Genomic DNA, 20,005 nt, shown 5'->3' with positions numbered 1-20,005 from the left:
TGCGATGTTCCCTTTCAAAAGCTACACTCAATGCTGCATGAAAAGGCTATGGGAACATCTTTTTGTGTTGCCGGTTGTGAAGCATGTGTGTCTTAAACACGCCAATTTTTAGCTTATATAACCTCGGTCAGGTGACGTCATCTGATGAAGTGCACCTGCAGGTTATAAACAGGAGTGAACTGGAAGCATTCCTTAGATTCCATAGATCTTTGCGGGCTCAACCGCTATCCAAAAATGACAGGTTCAAAAAGCTTGACTGTCAAAGTGATTGTTTATCAAATCCAACCAGGGGATTGGTTTGTGATAATCGATCTGAAGGACGCATATTTTCACATAGAAATATTGCCACAACACAGGAAGTTCCTGAGGCGAAGCTTACCATTATTGGGTCCTTCCATTTGGCCTAGCTCTGCCACATGCACATATACAAAATGTCTTCTTACCACTCCAGGGCATCCATATTTTGTACGACATAGGCGATTGGCTGATTCTGGCTCAGTCGCAGAAGCTGAATCATAGGCATGTTCTCCTAGCTCATCTTGATTCTTTAGGATTCTGACTCAACGCCATAAAAGCATTCTCTTCCCTGCTCAGAACACAACATATTTGGGTGTCACGTAGGATTGCAATGCGGGCACAGGTGTCTTCTGCGCGTGTCGAATCCATTTTAAACACCCTAAAGGAAACCATGCTAGGTCAGAAAATGACTGTTCATCACTTTCAGAGGTTTTTAGGTCTCATGGCAGCTGCTTCCACAGTGATACCTTTGAGCCTTCTGCAAATAAGATCGTTTCAGTTGTGGCTAAAAGCAAGGGGATTTTACTCAGGGCCAATCACCAGAGGCAAATAAGGGTTATGCGCCAGCGGCTTTGTACCCTTTCTATGTGGTTTAGACCCCGTTTTCTGACTTTGGGTCCCACTCTATGTGTGTTTTGTTTTTGCAGGTGGACAACACTACGGTAGTCTCGTACATAATCGCCAGGGCGGACTGTTCTTGCGCTGCTTAAATAAGCTAGCACACCAGGTTCTGCTTTGGGCACAAGACGAGTTCCTGTCCCTCAAGGCGATTTACATTCCAGGGCATATGAAGTTGGGAGCCCGGAAACCTTTACGCACTAGAAGAACTTATGCCCTCAAGGTGAGGGTATTTGAAAGTGGTGCATGGCAAAACATGTAGACCCAGTCCACTGCCATATTGCTTTAGTGCTGGAGTTCTGCAAGAAAAGTTGTCCTCGGTCTTATGCCCTAGTACCCTCAGAATGTACGTAGCTGCTATTTCAGCTTGTCATGTTCTGACTGATGGGGTCTGGTTGACACCCTTTCCAAACCACTAGAGTCAGCACCTGTCTGGTTTCTGCCCCTTAAAATGTTTTTTCTTATAGTTACTTCTTTTAAGAGAATTGGAAATCTGCAGGCTTCCGTCCTGCCTAGACTTTGCCCCTAGGCTAGTCAGAGCTATTTTGCATCCTCACCCAAACTATTTTCATTCTACACCCAGTTTTCCTCGAAGCCTCTGTCCTCCACCTTTTACAGCTACGGAGCAGGAAAGGTTTCACTTACTGTCTTCAGTATGCACTCTTCAGATTCACGTCCACCGCACTAGCCAGTGGCGTAAGTCAGAGCAGCATTTTTTATGCCAAACGTGGTCACATCGGGTGAGAGATGCTATTGCCCTAGCCTATAAGGCACGTGGTCACACTTCGCCTCTAGGAATCAGGGCTCATTCGACCAGGGGGATTGCCTCATCTATTGCGCTGGCAAGAGGAGTCCCCTTGCAGCATGTGTGTTACAGTATGCGTCAGGTTGGTCCTCTCCACACACATTTGTTAGATTCTATAGTGTGGATGTTCATGCTACTCCGGGCTTACAGGTCCTCGAGTCAGCCTCCCTGAGCTAGGTCTGAGACCTCTTTGGCTATTGTGCGCACACGCAACACAACCCTGGTCCAGACACTCGCAGTGCGATGGTGTTGGTATTCTCGTTCCCATAGGGTTTTTACGCAGCATTGAGTGTAGCTTTTAAGAGGAAACGTCTTGGGTTACTTTGCTGTAACCCTGTTCCCTAAAAAAGCGGGAATGAGATGCTGCGCTCCAATGCCGCACTGCTTGTGTGACTGGACATCCTTTCAGACAAAATTGATCTGAGGAATATTTCCGGTTCACTCCTATTTATAACCTGCATGTGCACTTCATCAGTTGACGTCACCTGACCGAGGTTTTATAAGCCAAAAATTTGGCGTGTTTGATACACACATGCTTCACAACCGGCAACACAAAAAGATGTTCCCATAGTGTTTCCACACAACATCTCGTTCCCGCTTCCCGAACAGGGTTACAGCAAAGTAACCCAAGACATCCTCTGTATCACGCTGGGTGCATGGAACAGTTGAGACAAGTGGCGCTGAGCAGGTGGCGCAAAGCAGGCAGAGACAGCAGAGCGCATGTGAGAGGCCTAAGCTTCTTTTTTGGTGAATATGACTTAGAGTGAGTCGAGTCTATAAAGACAGTACACAAGTGTGAATAAATACACAAATAATCTCTACTCACTTGGTGAAAGCTGAGAGGTCCTTTTATGGTCTATGAGCTTCTGGTAGATGGTGTCCTCTGATTGCCTGTCACCCCAGGTTACAATAGTTACAATAGCCCACCCCCTTGTTATGCACATGGCGCTTGTAAGGTAAGTATAGCGTACTGCATAGTGTGTGTGTGAGTGAGAAGTGCCTGCACTGAGCATTACCACGCAGTCACACTCAATACAGAGAATGCGTTTAACCCCTGAATACTAATTGGATGGCTGGTCCATAAATGTGTAAGTTTATGAAATAGGCTTACCCCCTCATGTAGTCTTCTCTATTTAATGTACCAACAAGTAGCCTTTACAGAAAACTTTTACTTTTAGCTGCATGTAGCCCTAGTACAAGTATAATTCTGTCTTTCTCAGAATGAAGAAGAATGATGTTAATAACATTTCTTAACTTTATTAAGCTGGTGTTTCTCATGTGGCCCTGCTGAAATATACAGCTCTTTTTCATCAGAATAACAGTGGAAACTAATACCATGTTTACAAATGATAATACGCAGAACATACATTTAGAAAGAAAAAAAGTGGGCATAAATCATAACCTTGCAGAAAACTTTACAATTTACATCTACAAATACAAACTTACATCAGTCAAATAAACATTGAGCCAGGAGTGAGCCATTCCTTTAACTTCATCCTTTAACTGATCTCGTACAGTAGAGCAACCAAATAGGACCAAAAAGGCTACAGTGCATCATCCACTGTGATCTCCTTCCTATCGATCAGCTGCACCCTGCCCGAATCAAGCAGCGTGCAAGCAAGATCATCTCTGACCCATTTCACCCTGGACATTTAGTCTTTGAACTGCTTCTCTCAGAAAAAAAAAAACTTAGAACAATAAAAGCCACCACAAGCTAAAACAGAAGCAGCTTCTTTTAAAAAAGCAGTTAGCCTTCTGAACATGTCCTATAGATTTCACTGTTAGAGTATATATCTGATACTGTACATCATACTGCCGTTATTGTTATATCATTATCTGCTTATATTGTCATACACCCTTTATTTAATTCCTGCACATTTAGTAAATGTGGTAAATGCATGTTTTAAATACTTTTTTTGCTTGCCTTGTTGGCTATTAAAATGTGACTGATTGACTGATTGATTGATCTTCTAGTCTATCAAGGAGGCATTTGACTTGAAGGTCAAGCAACAAAGGCAAGGCACAACCTTGTTCAAAGACGAGTAGCAGGTCATTTACCAGTTTACCCAGTGCCGTTTCTCTGCTGTGATGAGGCCAGGGATTTAGGCAATAAAGAGGAAGTTTGATTTTGCCCTGTAATTGAAGGCTTTACAGGGTTAGATATCTGATTTTTAATTAGGTTTTATAACTGCTATTTTTAAAGATCAAGGTCCACAGCCAGTGCTACAGGAAAATGTATTACTTTAAAAGAGCTTTTGTTTGATTTTGGTATTATCTGTTTAAAGATATGTGTAGTTAAGTTATCTAATATATGAGTTGATTATTGTGATGAGAAAATTTATGAACGGAATAAAACATTCAAATCACTTACTTGATATTGTTATACTGTTACATACAGGGATAATTTTTAACTCTTTAAAACCAGCGGGAGTGCTGGTTATCATATCTGCATATCTAAAATGAAGTGCCAATAAAATCTTAACCAAAAACATAGCTTAATAATTCTTTTTAATACAAAATCTAAGATGTTCCACATTGCTGAAAAAACTTCAAACATGTTCCAGTGACACCGTTTCCTCCCATGCATATGCGTTTCCCACAAAAACACTAAACAGTGCGCATCCTTTTACGCATGATCAATAGATATACATCATTATGATGCATGCCAGAGAGATTTAGGTTGTGTGCACGTTACTACCATGTTTGTCACATGCAGTGATGTCACTTGCACCCAAAAAATTCTGAAAAAAGTCTGTAATTTATGCATGATTTATAGATTTAAGATGTGCATGCGGGTCTAGGTTGTGTGCACATCCTACCGTGCTTGTCATGAACGCACAAGAAATCTCTTCTCTTTGCGTTCCCAAGTGCTACTTTAACTTCTAACGTGTAGTGTTTTTATTCTTTGCTCTCTTTATGACTGCAGTCTTGGGCTCTCTCTCATGCTTTCTCTCTCACACTCTCACAAACACACATATAAATAAAATTAAACTATCCTCACATAAACAGTGACGCTTACAAAAGAAAGCACACAGCCCGAGGTTCTTTGTCAGTAGCACTACTCACTGAGCACGACGATGATTTGTCCGGCTGCTCATCTGCTTCAAATTGCCTGTTGTGTATGTTTGTGCTTTCCCCCTATGTTTAAACCTTATAATGAACATTTTAATAAGAATATCTTGACAGGGGACTTTTTTATTTTACCGCTTCATGGTTTAATGTTCATTCCTTTTAGTGTTTGTTTGTTCATTGGTGACCTAACACACCGTTTATAAGAATGTATCACAAACTAATAGACGCAGATGGATCGAAATTTATTTGAACCATCTACGTTTATTAGTTTGTGGGATATACTCATTTTCTCACAGCATTAGTTAAAGTGGCAACTTTAGTTTGAGAAAAATGTATAAATATTTTTTTCCTTGCTGCTTATTGCAATTTTTAACCAGGTTATCTAGTTACTTGACATTTATTGCATATATATTCTTGAAGGTAGCGGTCTAAGCATTGATATAAACAGAGGTGGGTAGAGTAGCTAAAAAAAGTGCTCAAGTAAAAGTAGCTGTACTTTAAAATAATATTATTCAAGTAGAAGTAAAAAGTCATCCAAAATATTACTGCTAAAATGACTACACAAGTAATGTCCGATTGATTTTTTTTTTTTATTATATATAAAATTTATTATATCAATATAATAAGCCACTGGGTTTGAGTGTGGTCATGTGACTACATGTGGTTATTGTTACTGTGATTGATTGGTCAAACGGAGTCATGTGATTATTGTTGCCTCGTCTGATTGGTGAAACAGTCATGCGCTAGATCTGCCGGCTCAATGTGTAGAATAAATGATTAGAAACGTAACAAGTCGAGTGTTACGCAGTACTCTTACTCCACTACATTCTTACTCCACTACATTCAGCTACGCATTTGCAGTCGCCGAATGTAGTGGAGTGTTTTTTTTTTCAAAAAGGTTCTCAAATAAATGTAACGGTGTAAATGTAATGCGATACTACCCACCTCTGGATATATAACATATGTAAAAAAAACTGACACTACAGCATGTAAAAAAGTAAGATACGCCCCAGAAGAGCTTGTCTATGGAGGGCCTACTGTTAATGGTTAAATTTCCTGGCTTTAAAGTTCGCAGCCTAATATTTTTGCCTGCTTTTTTTGCCATTGATAAAGTAATTTTAAGTTACTGTAAGTCAACATATTGATGATGTGCATATTTCCGTGGTGGATGTTTTATAGTTAATTTTTTATTATTGTGGAGAGATACTCTACATTGATCTAGCATCACTAAAAGATTACAATGGTGTAGATGGCTTTCCTTCCAAACTGTTTAAAATACTATCGATTTTGATTGACGCTATTTACAATACCAATATAAATATGAGATTCGGTTTGTTTAAGTCAAACCAGGACTTGTGATCAAATTTCGCATAAATGAGTTAAAAAAAATCTGTAAAGAACATTTACAGAAGACTTCAGGCCCAGTTTAACCGCAGTAAAAAGTCCTCATGTTCGTGAATGACGATCACAGCCGAGGTGGCTCTGAGCCCACTGCAGTCATTCCTGTGCACATTTACAGTAGCGAGTGGAAAGCCTGATCCTTGAAAATCAATAGATCTCCAGTGTACTGAGATAACGTTCTACAGTGATTGTATCCAAGCACAAGTGAAATGCTGGGAAAAGTGCATTAGTGTAGCAGAGAATTATATAGAGAAAAATGAAGGTAGTTTTTACTACTACATAACTGTGTTCCATGGGGTCAAACAGTGATCCGACCCTAATTTCGCGCAGTAGCTGACGTCTGACGTGAATGTAGGTTTGTTGACGTGCCGTAGTGTACGGGTGGATATTACATGTATGACTAAGACACATTTAAAATGCCCTAAAAGAAGAAAAGTATAAAGAAAAAAATTAAATTACTATAGGTCTGTGTGACCCCCATTTTTTTGTCAGATTGCTTGAATTGCATCTTCTCTGAAACTCAGTACTGGCGCTCCACAAGGATGTATGCTTAGCCCTTTTTTTTTATAGTCTTTTCTATACACGTTTGACTGTGCATGTGCACACACCACAGACAATCATAATCGATGATGATCAAATTTGCAGATGACACAAGACTGGTGGGGTTGTTTGCGCATTATGATAAGACAGCTGACAGGGATGAAATTGAGAAACGCTCAGCAAAAAAAATATGTCACTGAGCACCAGAAAAAAAACAATGAACTTATGATTGACTCCATGAGAGGACCACCATGAGGACCTCTCTCCTCTGAGTATTAATAGGGACACCTATTAGTAAAGAAGGCACAGAAGCATCTGTACTTTCTAAGGACATAAAAAAGCCAAACAGTCCAAAAGTTTGTGCCTTTTTATCACTGCTCCATAAAAAAAAGTGGGGTACACTAACTATTCAGCAGCTGATATGACATCACTTCACTACAGAGTCATAAACACTGGCCAGGACATAATCAGTCACCTCTCGTCCCCCTTGGAAAGCATCTTTAGATCACGCTGACTCACACAGCCAACAAATCATTTCTTCACCCTGCTGCCTCCTGGGAGACACTACAGGCCTATTAAATGTGTACTTTAAGACTCAGAAACAACCTTTACACCAGAGCAATTATTAAATTCAACTCTGCTCCCTATCATCTTAACAATCCTGCTATCCAAATTTTAAAAAACACAGAAACTCTCCCATGACCCTCTTTATATCCTGATAATATGCAATAACCATAAATAAATGTATTTACAGTACTCAGTGTTTATAATATTTATAATGATGTTTCTTCACCTACCTGTACAAGATGTGCAACGTGTATAGACATAGACATTCATGGTTTATTATATTTTTAAACATCTGTATACAGTAACTTGAATAATCTATGTAAGTGGTCTTAAAACCTGATAAACATGTCCAGCAAGACTATTATGGACATGGACACCAGTCGTACTATAAGCCATATCCAGCCACCATGCTCAGACATGGCCACCTGTTCCACACAAAGACACATTCACCTACCTCATGTAAGGACACACTGTACCCTTGTGTCCCTCTCAAAGACCCTGCCACCTATGTCACTCAAGGACACACCCACTTGTTCCAATCACAGTCACAGCCACCTACCATGGTCAGGAAAAAGGCATATTCCCCTCATTAATGCACACCCACCTAACACACTCAGGTACATGCTCACCCTCCCACTTGTTCTACTAAAAGACGTACCGTACTGTGCTCTACAGATCCTTCTCATGTGAAGTTTACGTGATTGACAAGACCATTATAATCATGGCACTGTATAATTTACTGTGTAAAGCTTTCACCTGAGAGATTTCTTTGAATAATTTATTAGAGACATTAAAAGTAGCTTAGCGCAAGAGAATGTTCTTTCATTTCTCATGCCATCTCTCCCTCTCTCTCTTTAACAATGTTCAGTGGATGGAAGCTGGTCATGTTGGTCTTCTTGGTCCAGATGTTCGGCCACGTGTGGCGGAGGGCACTACATCCGCACACGTTCATGCAGTAACCCTCCACCTGCTTATGGAGGAGACATCTGCCTAGGCTTACACACTGAAGAAGCTCTGTGTAACACACAGCCTTGTCCAGGTAAATATATACACATGCACACTGACACATGCATATGCTTTATTCACAGGCACACATACTGTAATCGCATACTCTAATTTAAACATGTACTGTACATTTGTTATCTATAATCTATCTATAGACACATTCACTTTATATGTACACTTAAACATCCACATAACACCCACATGCATCTAAAAGGAAAGAAAATGTGTTACTATTCAGGAGCATGTTGAGTAACACTGAGACAAATATGTTTTTAATGCATGTCATAAATCCATGTATAATCCTTAAATCTATCTGTAAACCACAGCATTAAAACAATTTGCCATTATGTATTTAATGCTATGGAAAAACAGACAGACAGACAGACAGACAGACAGACAGACAGATAGATAGATAGATAGATAGATAGATAGATAGATAGATAGATACATACATACATACATACATACATACATAGATACATACATAGATACATACATACTTACATAGATGCACTTATCACCAATACCATTAAATGTTTTGTGTTCCCCTTGTGTACCACTGGGGTACTCCTGAATATCCAAAATGTTATACCTTTTTATTCAATTCAGTTCTATTCAATTTTATTTGTATAGCGCGTTTAACAGTCGCAAAGCAGCATTACACAATCAAAACAATTATTTAAGGTTATATTAAATGTAAATGTGTATGAATCAAAATAATAAGATTGTCCCTGATGAGCAAGCCGGAGGCAACAGCGACAGTGGCAAGGAAAAACTTCCTGAGATGGCAATAGGAAGAAACCTCAAGAGGAACCAGACTAAACAAGGAACCCATCCTTATTAGGGTGAAAACGGATAGCAGGGATTGATCTGCAGTCATGTGTTGGGAGGCTGGAAGTTCAGTATAACAGGAGATGTGTTTAAGTTAATATGAAGTCCAGTTTGTTATTGGAGGCTCAGGTAGACTGTGGGAAACTTCAATACAGTTTACATTAACAACAAAAAAAAAATGCCTTTTTTAATTAATGTAAAGCAAATTTTAACTATTCATATTTGAATCATGTTACGGCAGCTACTGTATGAATGGCAATGGCACAAAAATCCACAATACAAGTGTAATGTGACACACTGTGATGGTCTGACATCCTGTCCAAGGTGTTTCTGCCTTAATCACATTTGAATTCGATGGGAAACAGAGTATAAAATCCAGTGTCAGAGGGTAAACGATGCATGATGAATGCATTCCATGAGCTGCTGGAGATACACAGTGAAGTGTATGACATGTTTGGAAATCCAATCGGACATTGTGAAGTGTGAGCAGTGTCTTGATTGGATATACATATCACAAGCCTAGTTAGCACTGTCTGTTCATGTCTATCTGCTATTATGCTATCATCAGTATTGGTCGGTTGCCTGGTAACCAATATTCTCTCGCTGGAGTGACTGACCGCCTTGTAGGGTAATGAAGGCTGCAATATCTGAGCGGTGGTGCTCTTCTTTTGAAGTTTCAGCTCACAAAACTGTTCAAACTAAACACTGACAGCTTGTTAACATTTTCAAAACCGAGATGAATCGAGGCATCATTGGCATTTAGGTTTAGACAATTGTGCAGCGTGCACATCTGAGCATGAGATATCGTTAGGGTTGTCACCTTTAAAGGTAAGAATATAAATTCAGCCTACCAATCTCTCTTTACCCCATAACAACATTGTCATATACGACAAATTTTTCTTGTTCTGTGAATTTAAAGTGGTATTATTTAATTAATATATACAGTAATTGACAATATAACAATTAACATTGTGTGGATTATTAAATAAAATTCAAACCTTTGAAACCAAAACCTTTGAAGAAAAAAAAAAAAAGGCTGGCCCTAATTCTTTTTCAAAAACCCCATTTTATGAATATAAACTTTTAGATGTTTTACATCTTTAATTTTTATATGCATAGAAGAAACAGATGCAAAAATTATGAAATATATCTATGTAAAATCTTTGGAATTAAACGCTCAGAAATATACCTCAGCCATAAAGTCTTTTCCATAGATACACTATATCACATGCCTGTACCTGCTCTTCCACTCATATAATTTCGAATGTAAGCCCGACTGAAGAAGGAGAAAAATCAATGTCACACTTATTATAAAAGCAAATGATAGACCCAAGCATGAATCCACCCACAACCGCAGGAAGAATGAGAACGAGGGGGGAAAAAGCCTCTAAATGGTGAGACATGTCCCCCACATTAGGCTAAAATACAGTGGCTGGGATGGGTGAATATCTGGTATTCAAATGTCAGTTTGTCCATTAGCCAAGGCCTTAGTGAAACTCTGGCCTGACCTTTTCGTGGCTCCACCTGTCACACCATTCATTATGATCACACAGTGAGCGAGGGAAGTGAATCCTAATGACAAGTGAACAACGGGAGAGCTGACAGCAAGCTTTCATTACTCACAAGTACATTCAGAAATGATCACTGTGAAGCTTAGATTCATAATGCTTTATGGCAGCGCTTATTCTTTGTGTTTGCTTCGTATGCACCCTAATAGAGGCCTGTTAATAATAACATAATTAAAAAAGCTTGATAATTAATTCCTTTTGATAAACATGCAACAGGAAATGTATTGCATGAGCACTGAGTTTAATAATTCTATCTAGTAGCAATGGATTTGATCCAGAACACACGTGAAGTAAACGATAAGCTAAAGAAAGCAAAGGAAAAAAAATACAACAGATCATTAATAAACAGCTCTTTCATATAAGTATAATTAATGAAATACAAATATAGGTTGTGTCACCACCACTGACAAGCAAAATCAACACACAGAGGGGTGGAGGTCCATTATAAAAAATAAATTAATTAAAAAAGCATAAGATTTTAAAATATAATTGCAATTATCATTATTTATTATTTATTGTTATTTTACAGTGTAATTTGTTGTGTCATTTTATTATTGGGCTGCCTTGTTTAGTGTAAAGCATTAGTATTATTTCTTTATTATTGTACATCAAAAACAAGATGAAATAAGGATAGCTGAATATATAACGTCACACATAAACGCTGGCAATGATTTGCTTGACATTTTAGTAGATAAGACATGTGCTTTTAAACTGACACAACATGTCTTTTTAAAAATGCAGGATCGGGCAAAATGTAATGCTTGTCACTTGCCAAAAACAGGACACACCACCTCAGTGAGCACTGATGTTTCAGATGTTTAATTGTGTGAAGGTGTGGGTGTTTGTGCATGAAAGAAAATATCTAAAATGTGTAGCCAATGTTGCTTTCGCCCAGGTGTTAATAGACATTTGTTATCATAATGCCATCTGGCAAACAAATGTTTGTCTGGTTGATAAACCAGTTTTAATATTTATGGAGCATCATAAATTTTTGAACAGTTATAATGTCAAAATGACATTTTAAAATCGTTACTGTATGTGAAAATGAAAAAAAAGCTTTAATTTCCTAATACTTACGTCTTTTGTATATGTGTAAACAATTTTAAATATGCTACTTTTTATCATGCAACGTTTGCATGAGCCAAAGTATTGGAACAAATAATCCTACAGAAAAATTTTAGTAAATAACACTTAGGCATTTGGCTGACATCCTTATTCAGAGCAACTTACACTTTTATCTCACTACAAACATCTGAGCAGTTAAAGGTTAAGGGCCTTGTATAAGGGTCCAACATTGGCGGTTTGAACCTGGGATCTCCAGAACCATAGTCCAATGCCTTAACCACTGAGCTACACTTAATTTTGGTTAAATGTTCCATGTTGGCAATAACTGCATCAAACCAATGACCCACTGACTTTGGTATTTATCTTTATTGATGCTTTTCTATATTTGTACTACTGTACAGCCTCTTTCAGTAAATCTATGTGTGTATGAGGGTCTCCTCTCAATCTTCCCTTCAGGAAGTGAAATGAATGCCCAAATACTGTAGATGGTCCGCTGATTGACTTATCCAGTCTAAAATATTTTCTAATTTAAGTCCTTATTTGTGTTGGCAGTGTGTTTTTGGGTCATTGTCTTGCTACATGATGAAGTTCCTCCCACTTGTATTGAATGCATTACTCAGTAAATTGGCTGTATCCATTGTCCTGCTACCATTATGAGTTGCATCATCAATAAAGATTAGTGAACCTGTTCTAGAAGCAGCCATGCAAACCCCAGCCGTGACACACCCTCCACTGTGATTTGAGAGATGAGTTTGTATGTTTTGGATCACGAGCACATCTTATGTTTCTTCATACTTGGAACTTTGGTAGAGATTAATCTTTGTTTCAAAATTGTTGACTCTGTTTTATCTCTGAGTGATTGCATCCTGTTGCATGGCCTCTTTCATCTTCTTCTGGTATCAACTCCTTCACCTCTCACCCTGCGGAGATTATTGATTTCTGTTTCTGTATTTCTTTCCATGTTGGGTTTATGTACATCAATGGTTTCCTTCTTTTTTTAAAATTCCAAATTGGTATATTTAATATGCTCGATGCTTGATTTTCACGCTTTTCTTTGCTTCAAAATGCCTTTTTTCCCCAAGAAAATGTCTTTGGGATACTAGCCTGGCTGTTCAAATACTTTTGGAAATAACTGTAGCTGTGTTAGGTATTCAGGTTGAATGCAGTTCACTAGGCTAGCACGGTGTTTGTTATTCTTGTGCAAAAATCCTTTGTGCCCTCATATTTTATTTTCACGTGCAGACACTCAAACCCTTTCCCTGCATGCTCAAATCTTACTCGAACATGCTCAAACTTATTCTCATGCACGCACACCTCTCTCCTTCTCTCTTGAGCAAGCTCAATATTAATATCAATAACAATGCTGTGCTCGCTCAACTTTTGACACCATTATAATTGCGCCATAATTCCAGCCAGTCGAAGACTAAAGGAGGGAACATGCCGTTTCTGATTGGCTCCTTTCCTCATCCCTTTAGTGCGCATGTGCGACATCATCACATTTGATTTCGTTGCGGGTTTCGGAAATTACAATTAATACAATAAGTAGTTAATGAGTAATATGTACTGTACAGTATATATGTAAGTTTTAAGGTTATTTATCAGTTACACACCTGCATTACCTGGTGATGGTGAAGATTAGGTTTCCCACAAGTATTCCAATATATTACATTACTTTAATAACAATAATAATAACTTTAATTACAGTGATTATGTTCATCTTTTTTTCTTTTTTCTCAACATTCATGCGTTTGCTTCAGTAATTAAGAAACAGGGGAAACAGTTTGCCACACCTTGGAAATTAGTTTACCCTGTATATTGTAGTGCACAGTTTGAAAATAGTACAGCAGTGCTAGTCCTGTGTACATGTTTTATCAGCTCAAGTTTTTATCTCACTTCACTCACAGAAGATTAGTTTCTGCTAGGACTCCAGGGGCAAACAGTTTTATCTAAGGGTTTGAGGAAAAGTGCTTCCCACCTGTATATTACAGTGTGAGGATTTATAAAGCACTACAGTGTTGATGCCGGTGATGCATTTTACAGTCATCATTATGTATGAGTTTCATCTTTAGAACATTTTCTTTACACAGAGATCAGAAGTTCCCCAATTATAAAAGCATATTTATGAAACTTTAGACAAAAAAAAAAAAGGAAAAAAAGAAAGAAAGTTTCATGTAATTATTGTAACCTAAAATATTAACACAGACTAGTTTTGGTGCCATGCACAAGTTTAATTGTGTCTTTGACAGAACTTTAGGCTGTCTGACGAAAACACACACACACACACACACCAGTAAAAAACTAAATATTAATTATTGTCTAAACACATATTTGTATTTAATAATAATTTTGAAATTTATTCAAGAAGGATTTGTAGTATACTATGTACGTATATAAGATTTTGCAATAGGACCTTTGATACCTATACAACCGAATAACGGACTCCATGAAATTTATCTAATGCTGATTTTAGATAATAATAACAATAATAATAATAATAATAATAATAATAATAATAATTTAATAACTAAAAATGGCTTATTTTATATGGCTAGCTTATTCGGTTACAGAGACCTGAGTCTATATGTTGCCTGTGATATATGTACATGTGTGAGGGTCGAGGGGGCGTGGCTTGGGCCCTCCCTGCAGCCACCCTTCTCCACGGAGAATGTAAAGAGCTACTGTATTACTTTAAAGCCAATAACACTCCTGTGATTTGTTTACTCATGTCAGACAAGCCAAGGGTGCTAGAGCTTTTCTTCTAGGAGGGTTTGCAAGAAAAGACTTTAAGCTCATGCCAGTGGATGTTAAGTGTCATGTGCATAGTGCAAAAGGTGAGGGTTTTTTTGTGTTTTTTTTTACTTCATTATAGTGAATGGAGTGATTTTTGCAGGTTTTTTTTTTGAAGGGGTGAACAAGATTTTTTATTCATTTTTTTTATTTATTTTTTGGATTTTTCCAATTTTCTCCCCTAATTTAGCCGTAGCCAATTCCTCCCCGTCACTAGGGGGCTCCCACATTAAGGCTACTACAACTTAGCCGGGAGGGCCGAAGACTATCACGTGTTTCCTCCAAACCGTCAGCCGACCGCATCTTTTTTCGAACTGCTTGCTCATGCACCATTAGGGGCGGAGTAACACACTCGGAGGAAAGCGCTAGCCGCTCCTTTCGCGTGCGCGAGCTCACAGACGCCCCTGATTGGTTGTAGAGCCGTAATTAATGTGGAAGCGCGAGTACCTCTCATCTCTCCCCCCTGAGAGAGTTGGCCAATCAGCTCTCTCTAGACCTTCGGCTGTTAGAGGAAAACAGCATCACCCGGGGTTCGAACCAGCAATCTCTGGATGATAGGGCGAGCACTTTACCACTAATTTTGACATTCTGGTTGCCAGAATGTGTCCTCTTCCCCTCTCTGATTGTAATTGTGGCACAATATCACTACAGTGGAACCTTGGATTGCAAGCATAATTAGTCCCGGAAGTGTGCTTGTATAACAAAGCAAATTTCCCCCATAGGAAATAATGAAAACTCAGACGATTCATTCCACAACACAAAAATATTAATATAAAAATAATTAGTACAAAATATAAGGTAAAAATAAAACAAATTAACCTGCACTTTACTTTAAATCATAGCTGTAGTGATTGAGACCAGAGCCAGGAGAGGAGAAAGGGTGAGAAGGGGGCTGCTGTGTAGGACAAGTTTCACACACACACATCCACTCGCACACACACACATACACACACCAGTTTACCAATAGAGACTCTCACTCAACCAGGCGTGCACGCACACAGACATACAGACACATGGACACACACACACACACACACACACACATACACACTAGCTTGCAGACAAGGGGGAGAAGGCGGCTGCTGTATAGGATAACTTTCACACACACACACCAGTTTACCAAATAGAGACTCACCCTCTAGGTGTGTGTGTAGGACAACTTTCACACACACTAAACTAAAAATACATAAAGTCATTTGACACACACATACTAAACAAAATAAAATTAAAATTAAATAAACGGTACACACATGCACAGATGTTGACTATTTGAATGACGCATGCGCACTGAGACCGAGCATGGAAGACAATTACCCACAATTCTGCAGCTCGAAAAAAGAAAATAACCATTGGATCAGTTGTGATCATGTGAAGCTCAGCGTCGAAACAAGAAGCGCATGCAGAGTAGACTATACTCGATGTACAATACTTGGTACTCGTATAACAAGACTCGCTCGTTTTTTAAGTCAAAATTTATGAAAGATTTTTGCTCGTCTTGCGGATTACATGATTCTTTCCTAACATTTGCTGTATGAGTATTTCAAATAAGAAAATAATCAGATAAAAAGCTAGAATAAGAGAAATAATCTGCTAAATCTGACAATACTCTGACAGGTTTAATCACTATTTAGTCAACTGCAACCTGTTATATTAAATGGTGACAGACCTGGATTGATTTGTGTTTATTTTCTAATTCAGTTTATAATCATTAGCTGATGAGTTAAATTAGATGTGTTAAATGAGGTTGAATATTAAACTCTGCACTGAAAATCCTCTGGAACTGGCACACTAGGTTTGATTTATTAGCCAGTTGCAGCTGTTACTTCCAAAAGTTTGAGGGCTTTATAAAAATGAATTTAATTTGTATCCAATGTAAACATGCACATATGGACAGGTACTCAGCTCTGTGATTTTATGTTATAAAGGTTGTTATCGTGGGAGTTGATGTAGGTGGAGGTGATTGTGAAATCAGTTCATAGTGTCAAACTCCACTGTAACACGATGGTTGCTAAACTAAAGTTCGACAAAGTGAGCAGTTCAACACCCAGGTATTAGCCTTGTTGAAAAAATACTAAAACAAATTCTACCATCTTCTAAAGTCCTTCCTCTAGTGTTTGCACACATTACTGTTAAATAAAGAACTATTAAATGTAATGTTAAAACTAATGCTATTTTTCCACAGAGAGTTGGTCTGACTGGTCTGAATGGTCCCATTGTGACTCATCCGGATCTCAGATTCGTCTTCGTCACTGTGACGTTCTGTTTCCTACTGGGAATCAGTGTTCTGGAAATAGCAGCGAAGTCCGTGCCTGCCTGTCTGACTCCAACTTTATCCCAGGTGGACACATACACATGCACACACGCACACACACACATACTGTATGCACACACAGAATTATAGTAATACCTTGGGACCAGACTCAGCAGAGTTAGGACACATGCACAGAGTCAATTTAGTTTCATTTATATAGCATCTCTTTAAAAAATAATAATAATAAAAATGTTATAATGATATAAATGACAAATTCAAGAGTCAAATTATTATTACTGTATATCATAGATTAGGATTCCAGAACTGTGAGCCTTCTCCTTCTACATCTTCTTTTTCTTCTTTGTCTGTTGGCTGTCCACAGTATATTTTCCAAAATGTCATAAGAAACTCCTGTCACTTTTAGCAAATCATGCTCTAGGCATATCTAACTATAGTCTGCTTTAACACACAAAAAAAACAGTTTTATGTTCTGTATCTAAGCACTCTGTTCTGCCCTTCAACCACTGTTGGAGTTTATGATACCTACATTCACAGGAATTATGTGACAGCACAGAAGGGCCCCTAGTTGCCCTAGTTAGGATAATATCTCAGACAGAAGAAGGCTATTATTAATGCCTGCTGGGTTTGTACACCAAAGACTTATCCAGGTAACTATAGCAGATGGCACACAGTGTTTGTACCAGTCTGCAGAAAAAGCATTTGATCCAGCCAAACATGTCTTCTCATTTGCATGAGCAGCCCCGGTGCTTTTATGTTTCTGATTGACAGTCTTGCTTATGGTTCTGCACACAGAGAAAAAGCAAATGGTTAAACTACAGTAGTTCTTAAGAAAATCACCCAGCTAGTCTGATTTAAAAAAAAAAAAGATCTTAGTCAAAAAACATGGAACCCTCAAGTTGAAGAAGATTTCCAACAAACTCGCATTACAGAATTAAAAGATATGGCTGTAACGATACAGCAACACTGACAAACGAGCAGAAGCTTCAAATAGGAGAAGCACATAATACACATTTCCTGTATAGACTCCAGAGCACACAGACTCCCAAGTTGTCTTCATATCGACAGGCAGTAATGTACGTCCAACCAAATAATCAATCTTAGTGGCGCAGGGCTAATTAGTGACTCGTCCCAGTTGCCTAATCGAACACAGGCATTACAGTAATGGGGTTTGCAATCCATTTGAATTTATAAACAAGCAGGAAAGCTGGGATACGTCGCATATGACTGTTTGTATAGACTTGACAAATTGAATTTTATGTTTTTTTTAGCTTTCACTACTTTATTAAATATAGTTTTATGTATTCCATGATTAATAGGTAATATATTTTGTATTTGATCAAATAAAACAAATAGTTTTATGCTAAGGAGGGACATGGTGACCATTGTTGGGGGCCCTTACTTTTTAAAGTAACTAATTACATTACAAAATTACTGTCTTTAAAAAGTAATCAGTTACATTACAGCGTTATTTTCTGATAAAAGTAACTAGTTCGAGTACTTTTCCATTGCAGAAAATGAAAACTTCTTTTTGATTCTTTATGCATGTTGTTTTAGTTAAGACCTTTATAATTATTCTACCATCATCACACAGCAAAGTTTGGCCCATAATCTGTTAACATCTAATACCCCTGTCTCACCTACGCGGTTTTGCGCGGTGGGAGTAAGTACGGTTCATCATGGCTCAATTACATAAATTGTCTAAATAATGGATTACATTTTTGAAAATGTAACCAAATAACTGAGTACTTAAATGGCGGACCTAACCTAACGCGTTATATTACTCGTTACATCAAAAAGTTATTCAAGTACTCCTGGGTCCTGGGTTCAACATTCTTCAATTTTGTCCAGACGACATGTTGGTAGGTGGATATGTGTATCTAATGTGCCCAGAGATATGAATGATATGGTGCATGTACAGTATGAGCCTGTGATTGATTGGTATACCTGATCTCCACCAAGTACAGTATTTCAATCATAGACTCCACAGTCATCTAAAGATGAATGATTGAATAAGCAAGTAAATAAATGAGCAAACAAACAACTGTTTAAATGTAGTTTGCCAAGTGTAGTTTAAATGAAATTCAATTTCTTTTAAATGAAATAACTTGTCTTTATATATATATCTATATCTATCTATATATATATATATACTGTATATATATATATATATAAAGAGAGAGAAAGAGAGAGAAAGAGAGAGAGTATATATTGTATAGTGGATGACAAAGTACATACTGTAAATCCTGTAATTGAGTAAAAGTAGAGATATCGCAAGTAAAATATCACTCAAGTAAAAGTAGAAATTCTTACTCCAAAATAATTCTTGAGAAAATGTACTTACCTTCAAATTGACTTAAGTATCAATAATACTGAGTCTCTTTTTTTCTTTTCTCTCTCTCTTTCTTTCTCTCTTTGTCACTTCCAAAGTGTGTTTTTGTCACTGTTTACTCCCATCTCCAATTCAGTTCAATTCAATCACCTGCTTTATTGAGTGTTTTACAGAGAAAGACAAATCAATATTATGCATGCAATGTAGTGAAGTAGAAAGTACAGATATGTGTTGTAGGATGTAGTGGAGTAAAAGTACAGTAACAAAGTAATTCATTAGCTTTCAACTCTGGTATACAGTATACTGTATATACCACCCAGCCGAGAACTAGAACAAGTAATACTACAGTAAATATACAGTCTTATATTCTTTAGTTTAAAAAAAAAAAAAAAAAAAAAACAGTCTCAGATTTATATTTCCATAACTTGCATATTGACGGACATTCACTTACTTACTCACTCACTCACTCATTGTCTATACCAGTTTATTCTGTATAGAGGTGCCAGGAGACTTCAGGCATGAGGCGGGTACACACTTAACTTGGGTTGCCAATCCATTGCAGGTCACACAAATTTTTTTACACATTTGGCAATTTGGGAGCGACAGTTAGCTTAATCTGCATGTCTTTGGACTGTGGGAGGAACCAGGAGGAAGCCCACCAAGCAAAGGGAGAACATGCAGACTCCATGTACACAGACCAGAGGCTGGAATCAAACCCGAATCCTGGAGGTGCAATGCAACATTGTTGAGGGACATTCCAATAAAAAAAGAATTTAAAGTAATCCGATTTTATATCCAGAAAAAAAAGTCCAGCCATTGTAAATATAACACGAATGTTTGGCACCACA

At 37.9% G+C, this 20,005-nt stretch overlaps 1 protein-coding gene across 2 annotated transcripts in view; it reads left to right on the top strand.

Annotated features, from left to right (window-relative positions):
* The window catches only part of sema5a (sema domain, seven thrombospondin repeats (type 1 and type 1-like), transmembrane domain (TM) and short cytoplasmic domain, (semaphorin) 5A), a 250,028-nt gene that overhangs the window by 216,865 nt on the left and 13,158 nt on the right, over positions 1–20,005 (top strand). For both annotated transcript variants that reach the window (XR_008356441.1, XM_053487924.1), the window contains exons 19-20: positions 8,169–8,339; positions 16,739–16,894. Coding sequence is in view for 1 of the 2 variants with exons in the window: in XM_053487924.1 (XP_053343899.1) it covers positions 8,169–8,339; positions 16,739–16,894 (327 nt within the window). In the remaining variant the exon portion in view is untranslated. The remainder of the gene's footprint in view (positions 1–8,168; positions 8,340–16,738; positions 16,895–20,005) is intronic.

The sequence above is a fragment of the Clarias gariepinus genome, chromosome 26, assembly GCF_024256425.1.
Source record: "Clarias gariepinus isolate MV-2021 ecotype Netherlands chromosome 26, CGAR_prim_01v2, whole genome shotgun sequence".
Taxonomy (NCBI): domain Eukaryota; kingdom Metazoa; phylum Chordata; class Actinopteri; order Siluriformes; family Clariidae; genus Clarias; species Clarias gariepinus.
Note: the sequence above shows the minus strand (reverse complement) of the source record. Positions and strands in the feature narration are given on the sequence as shown.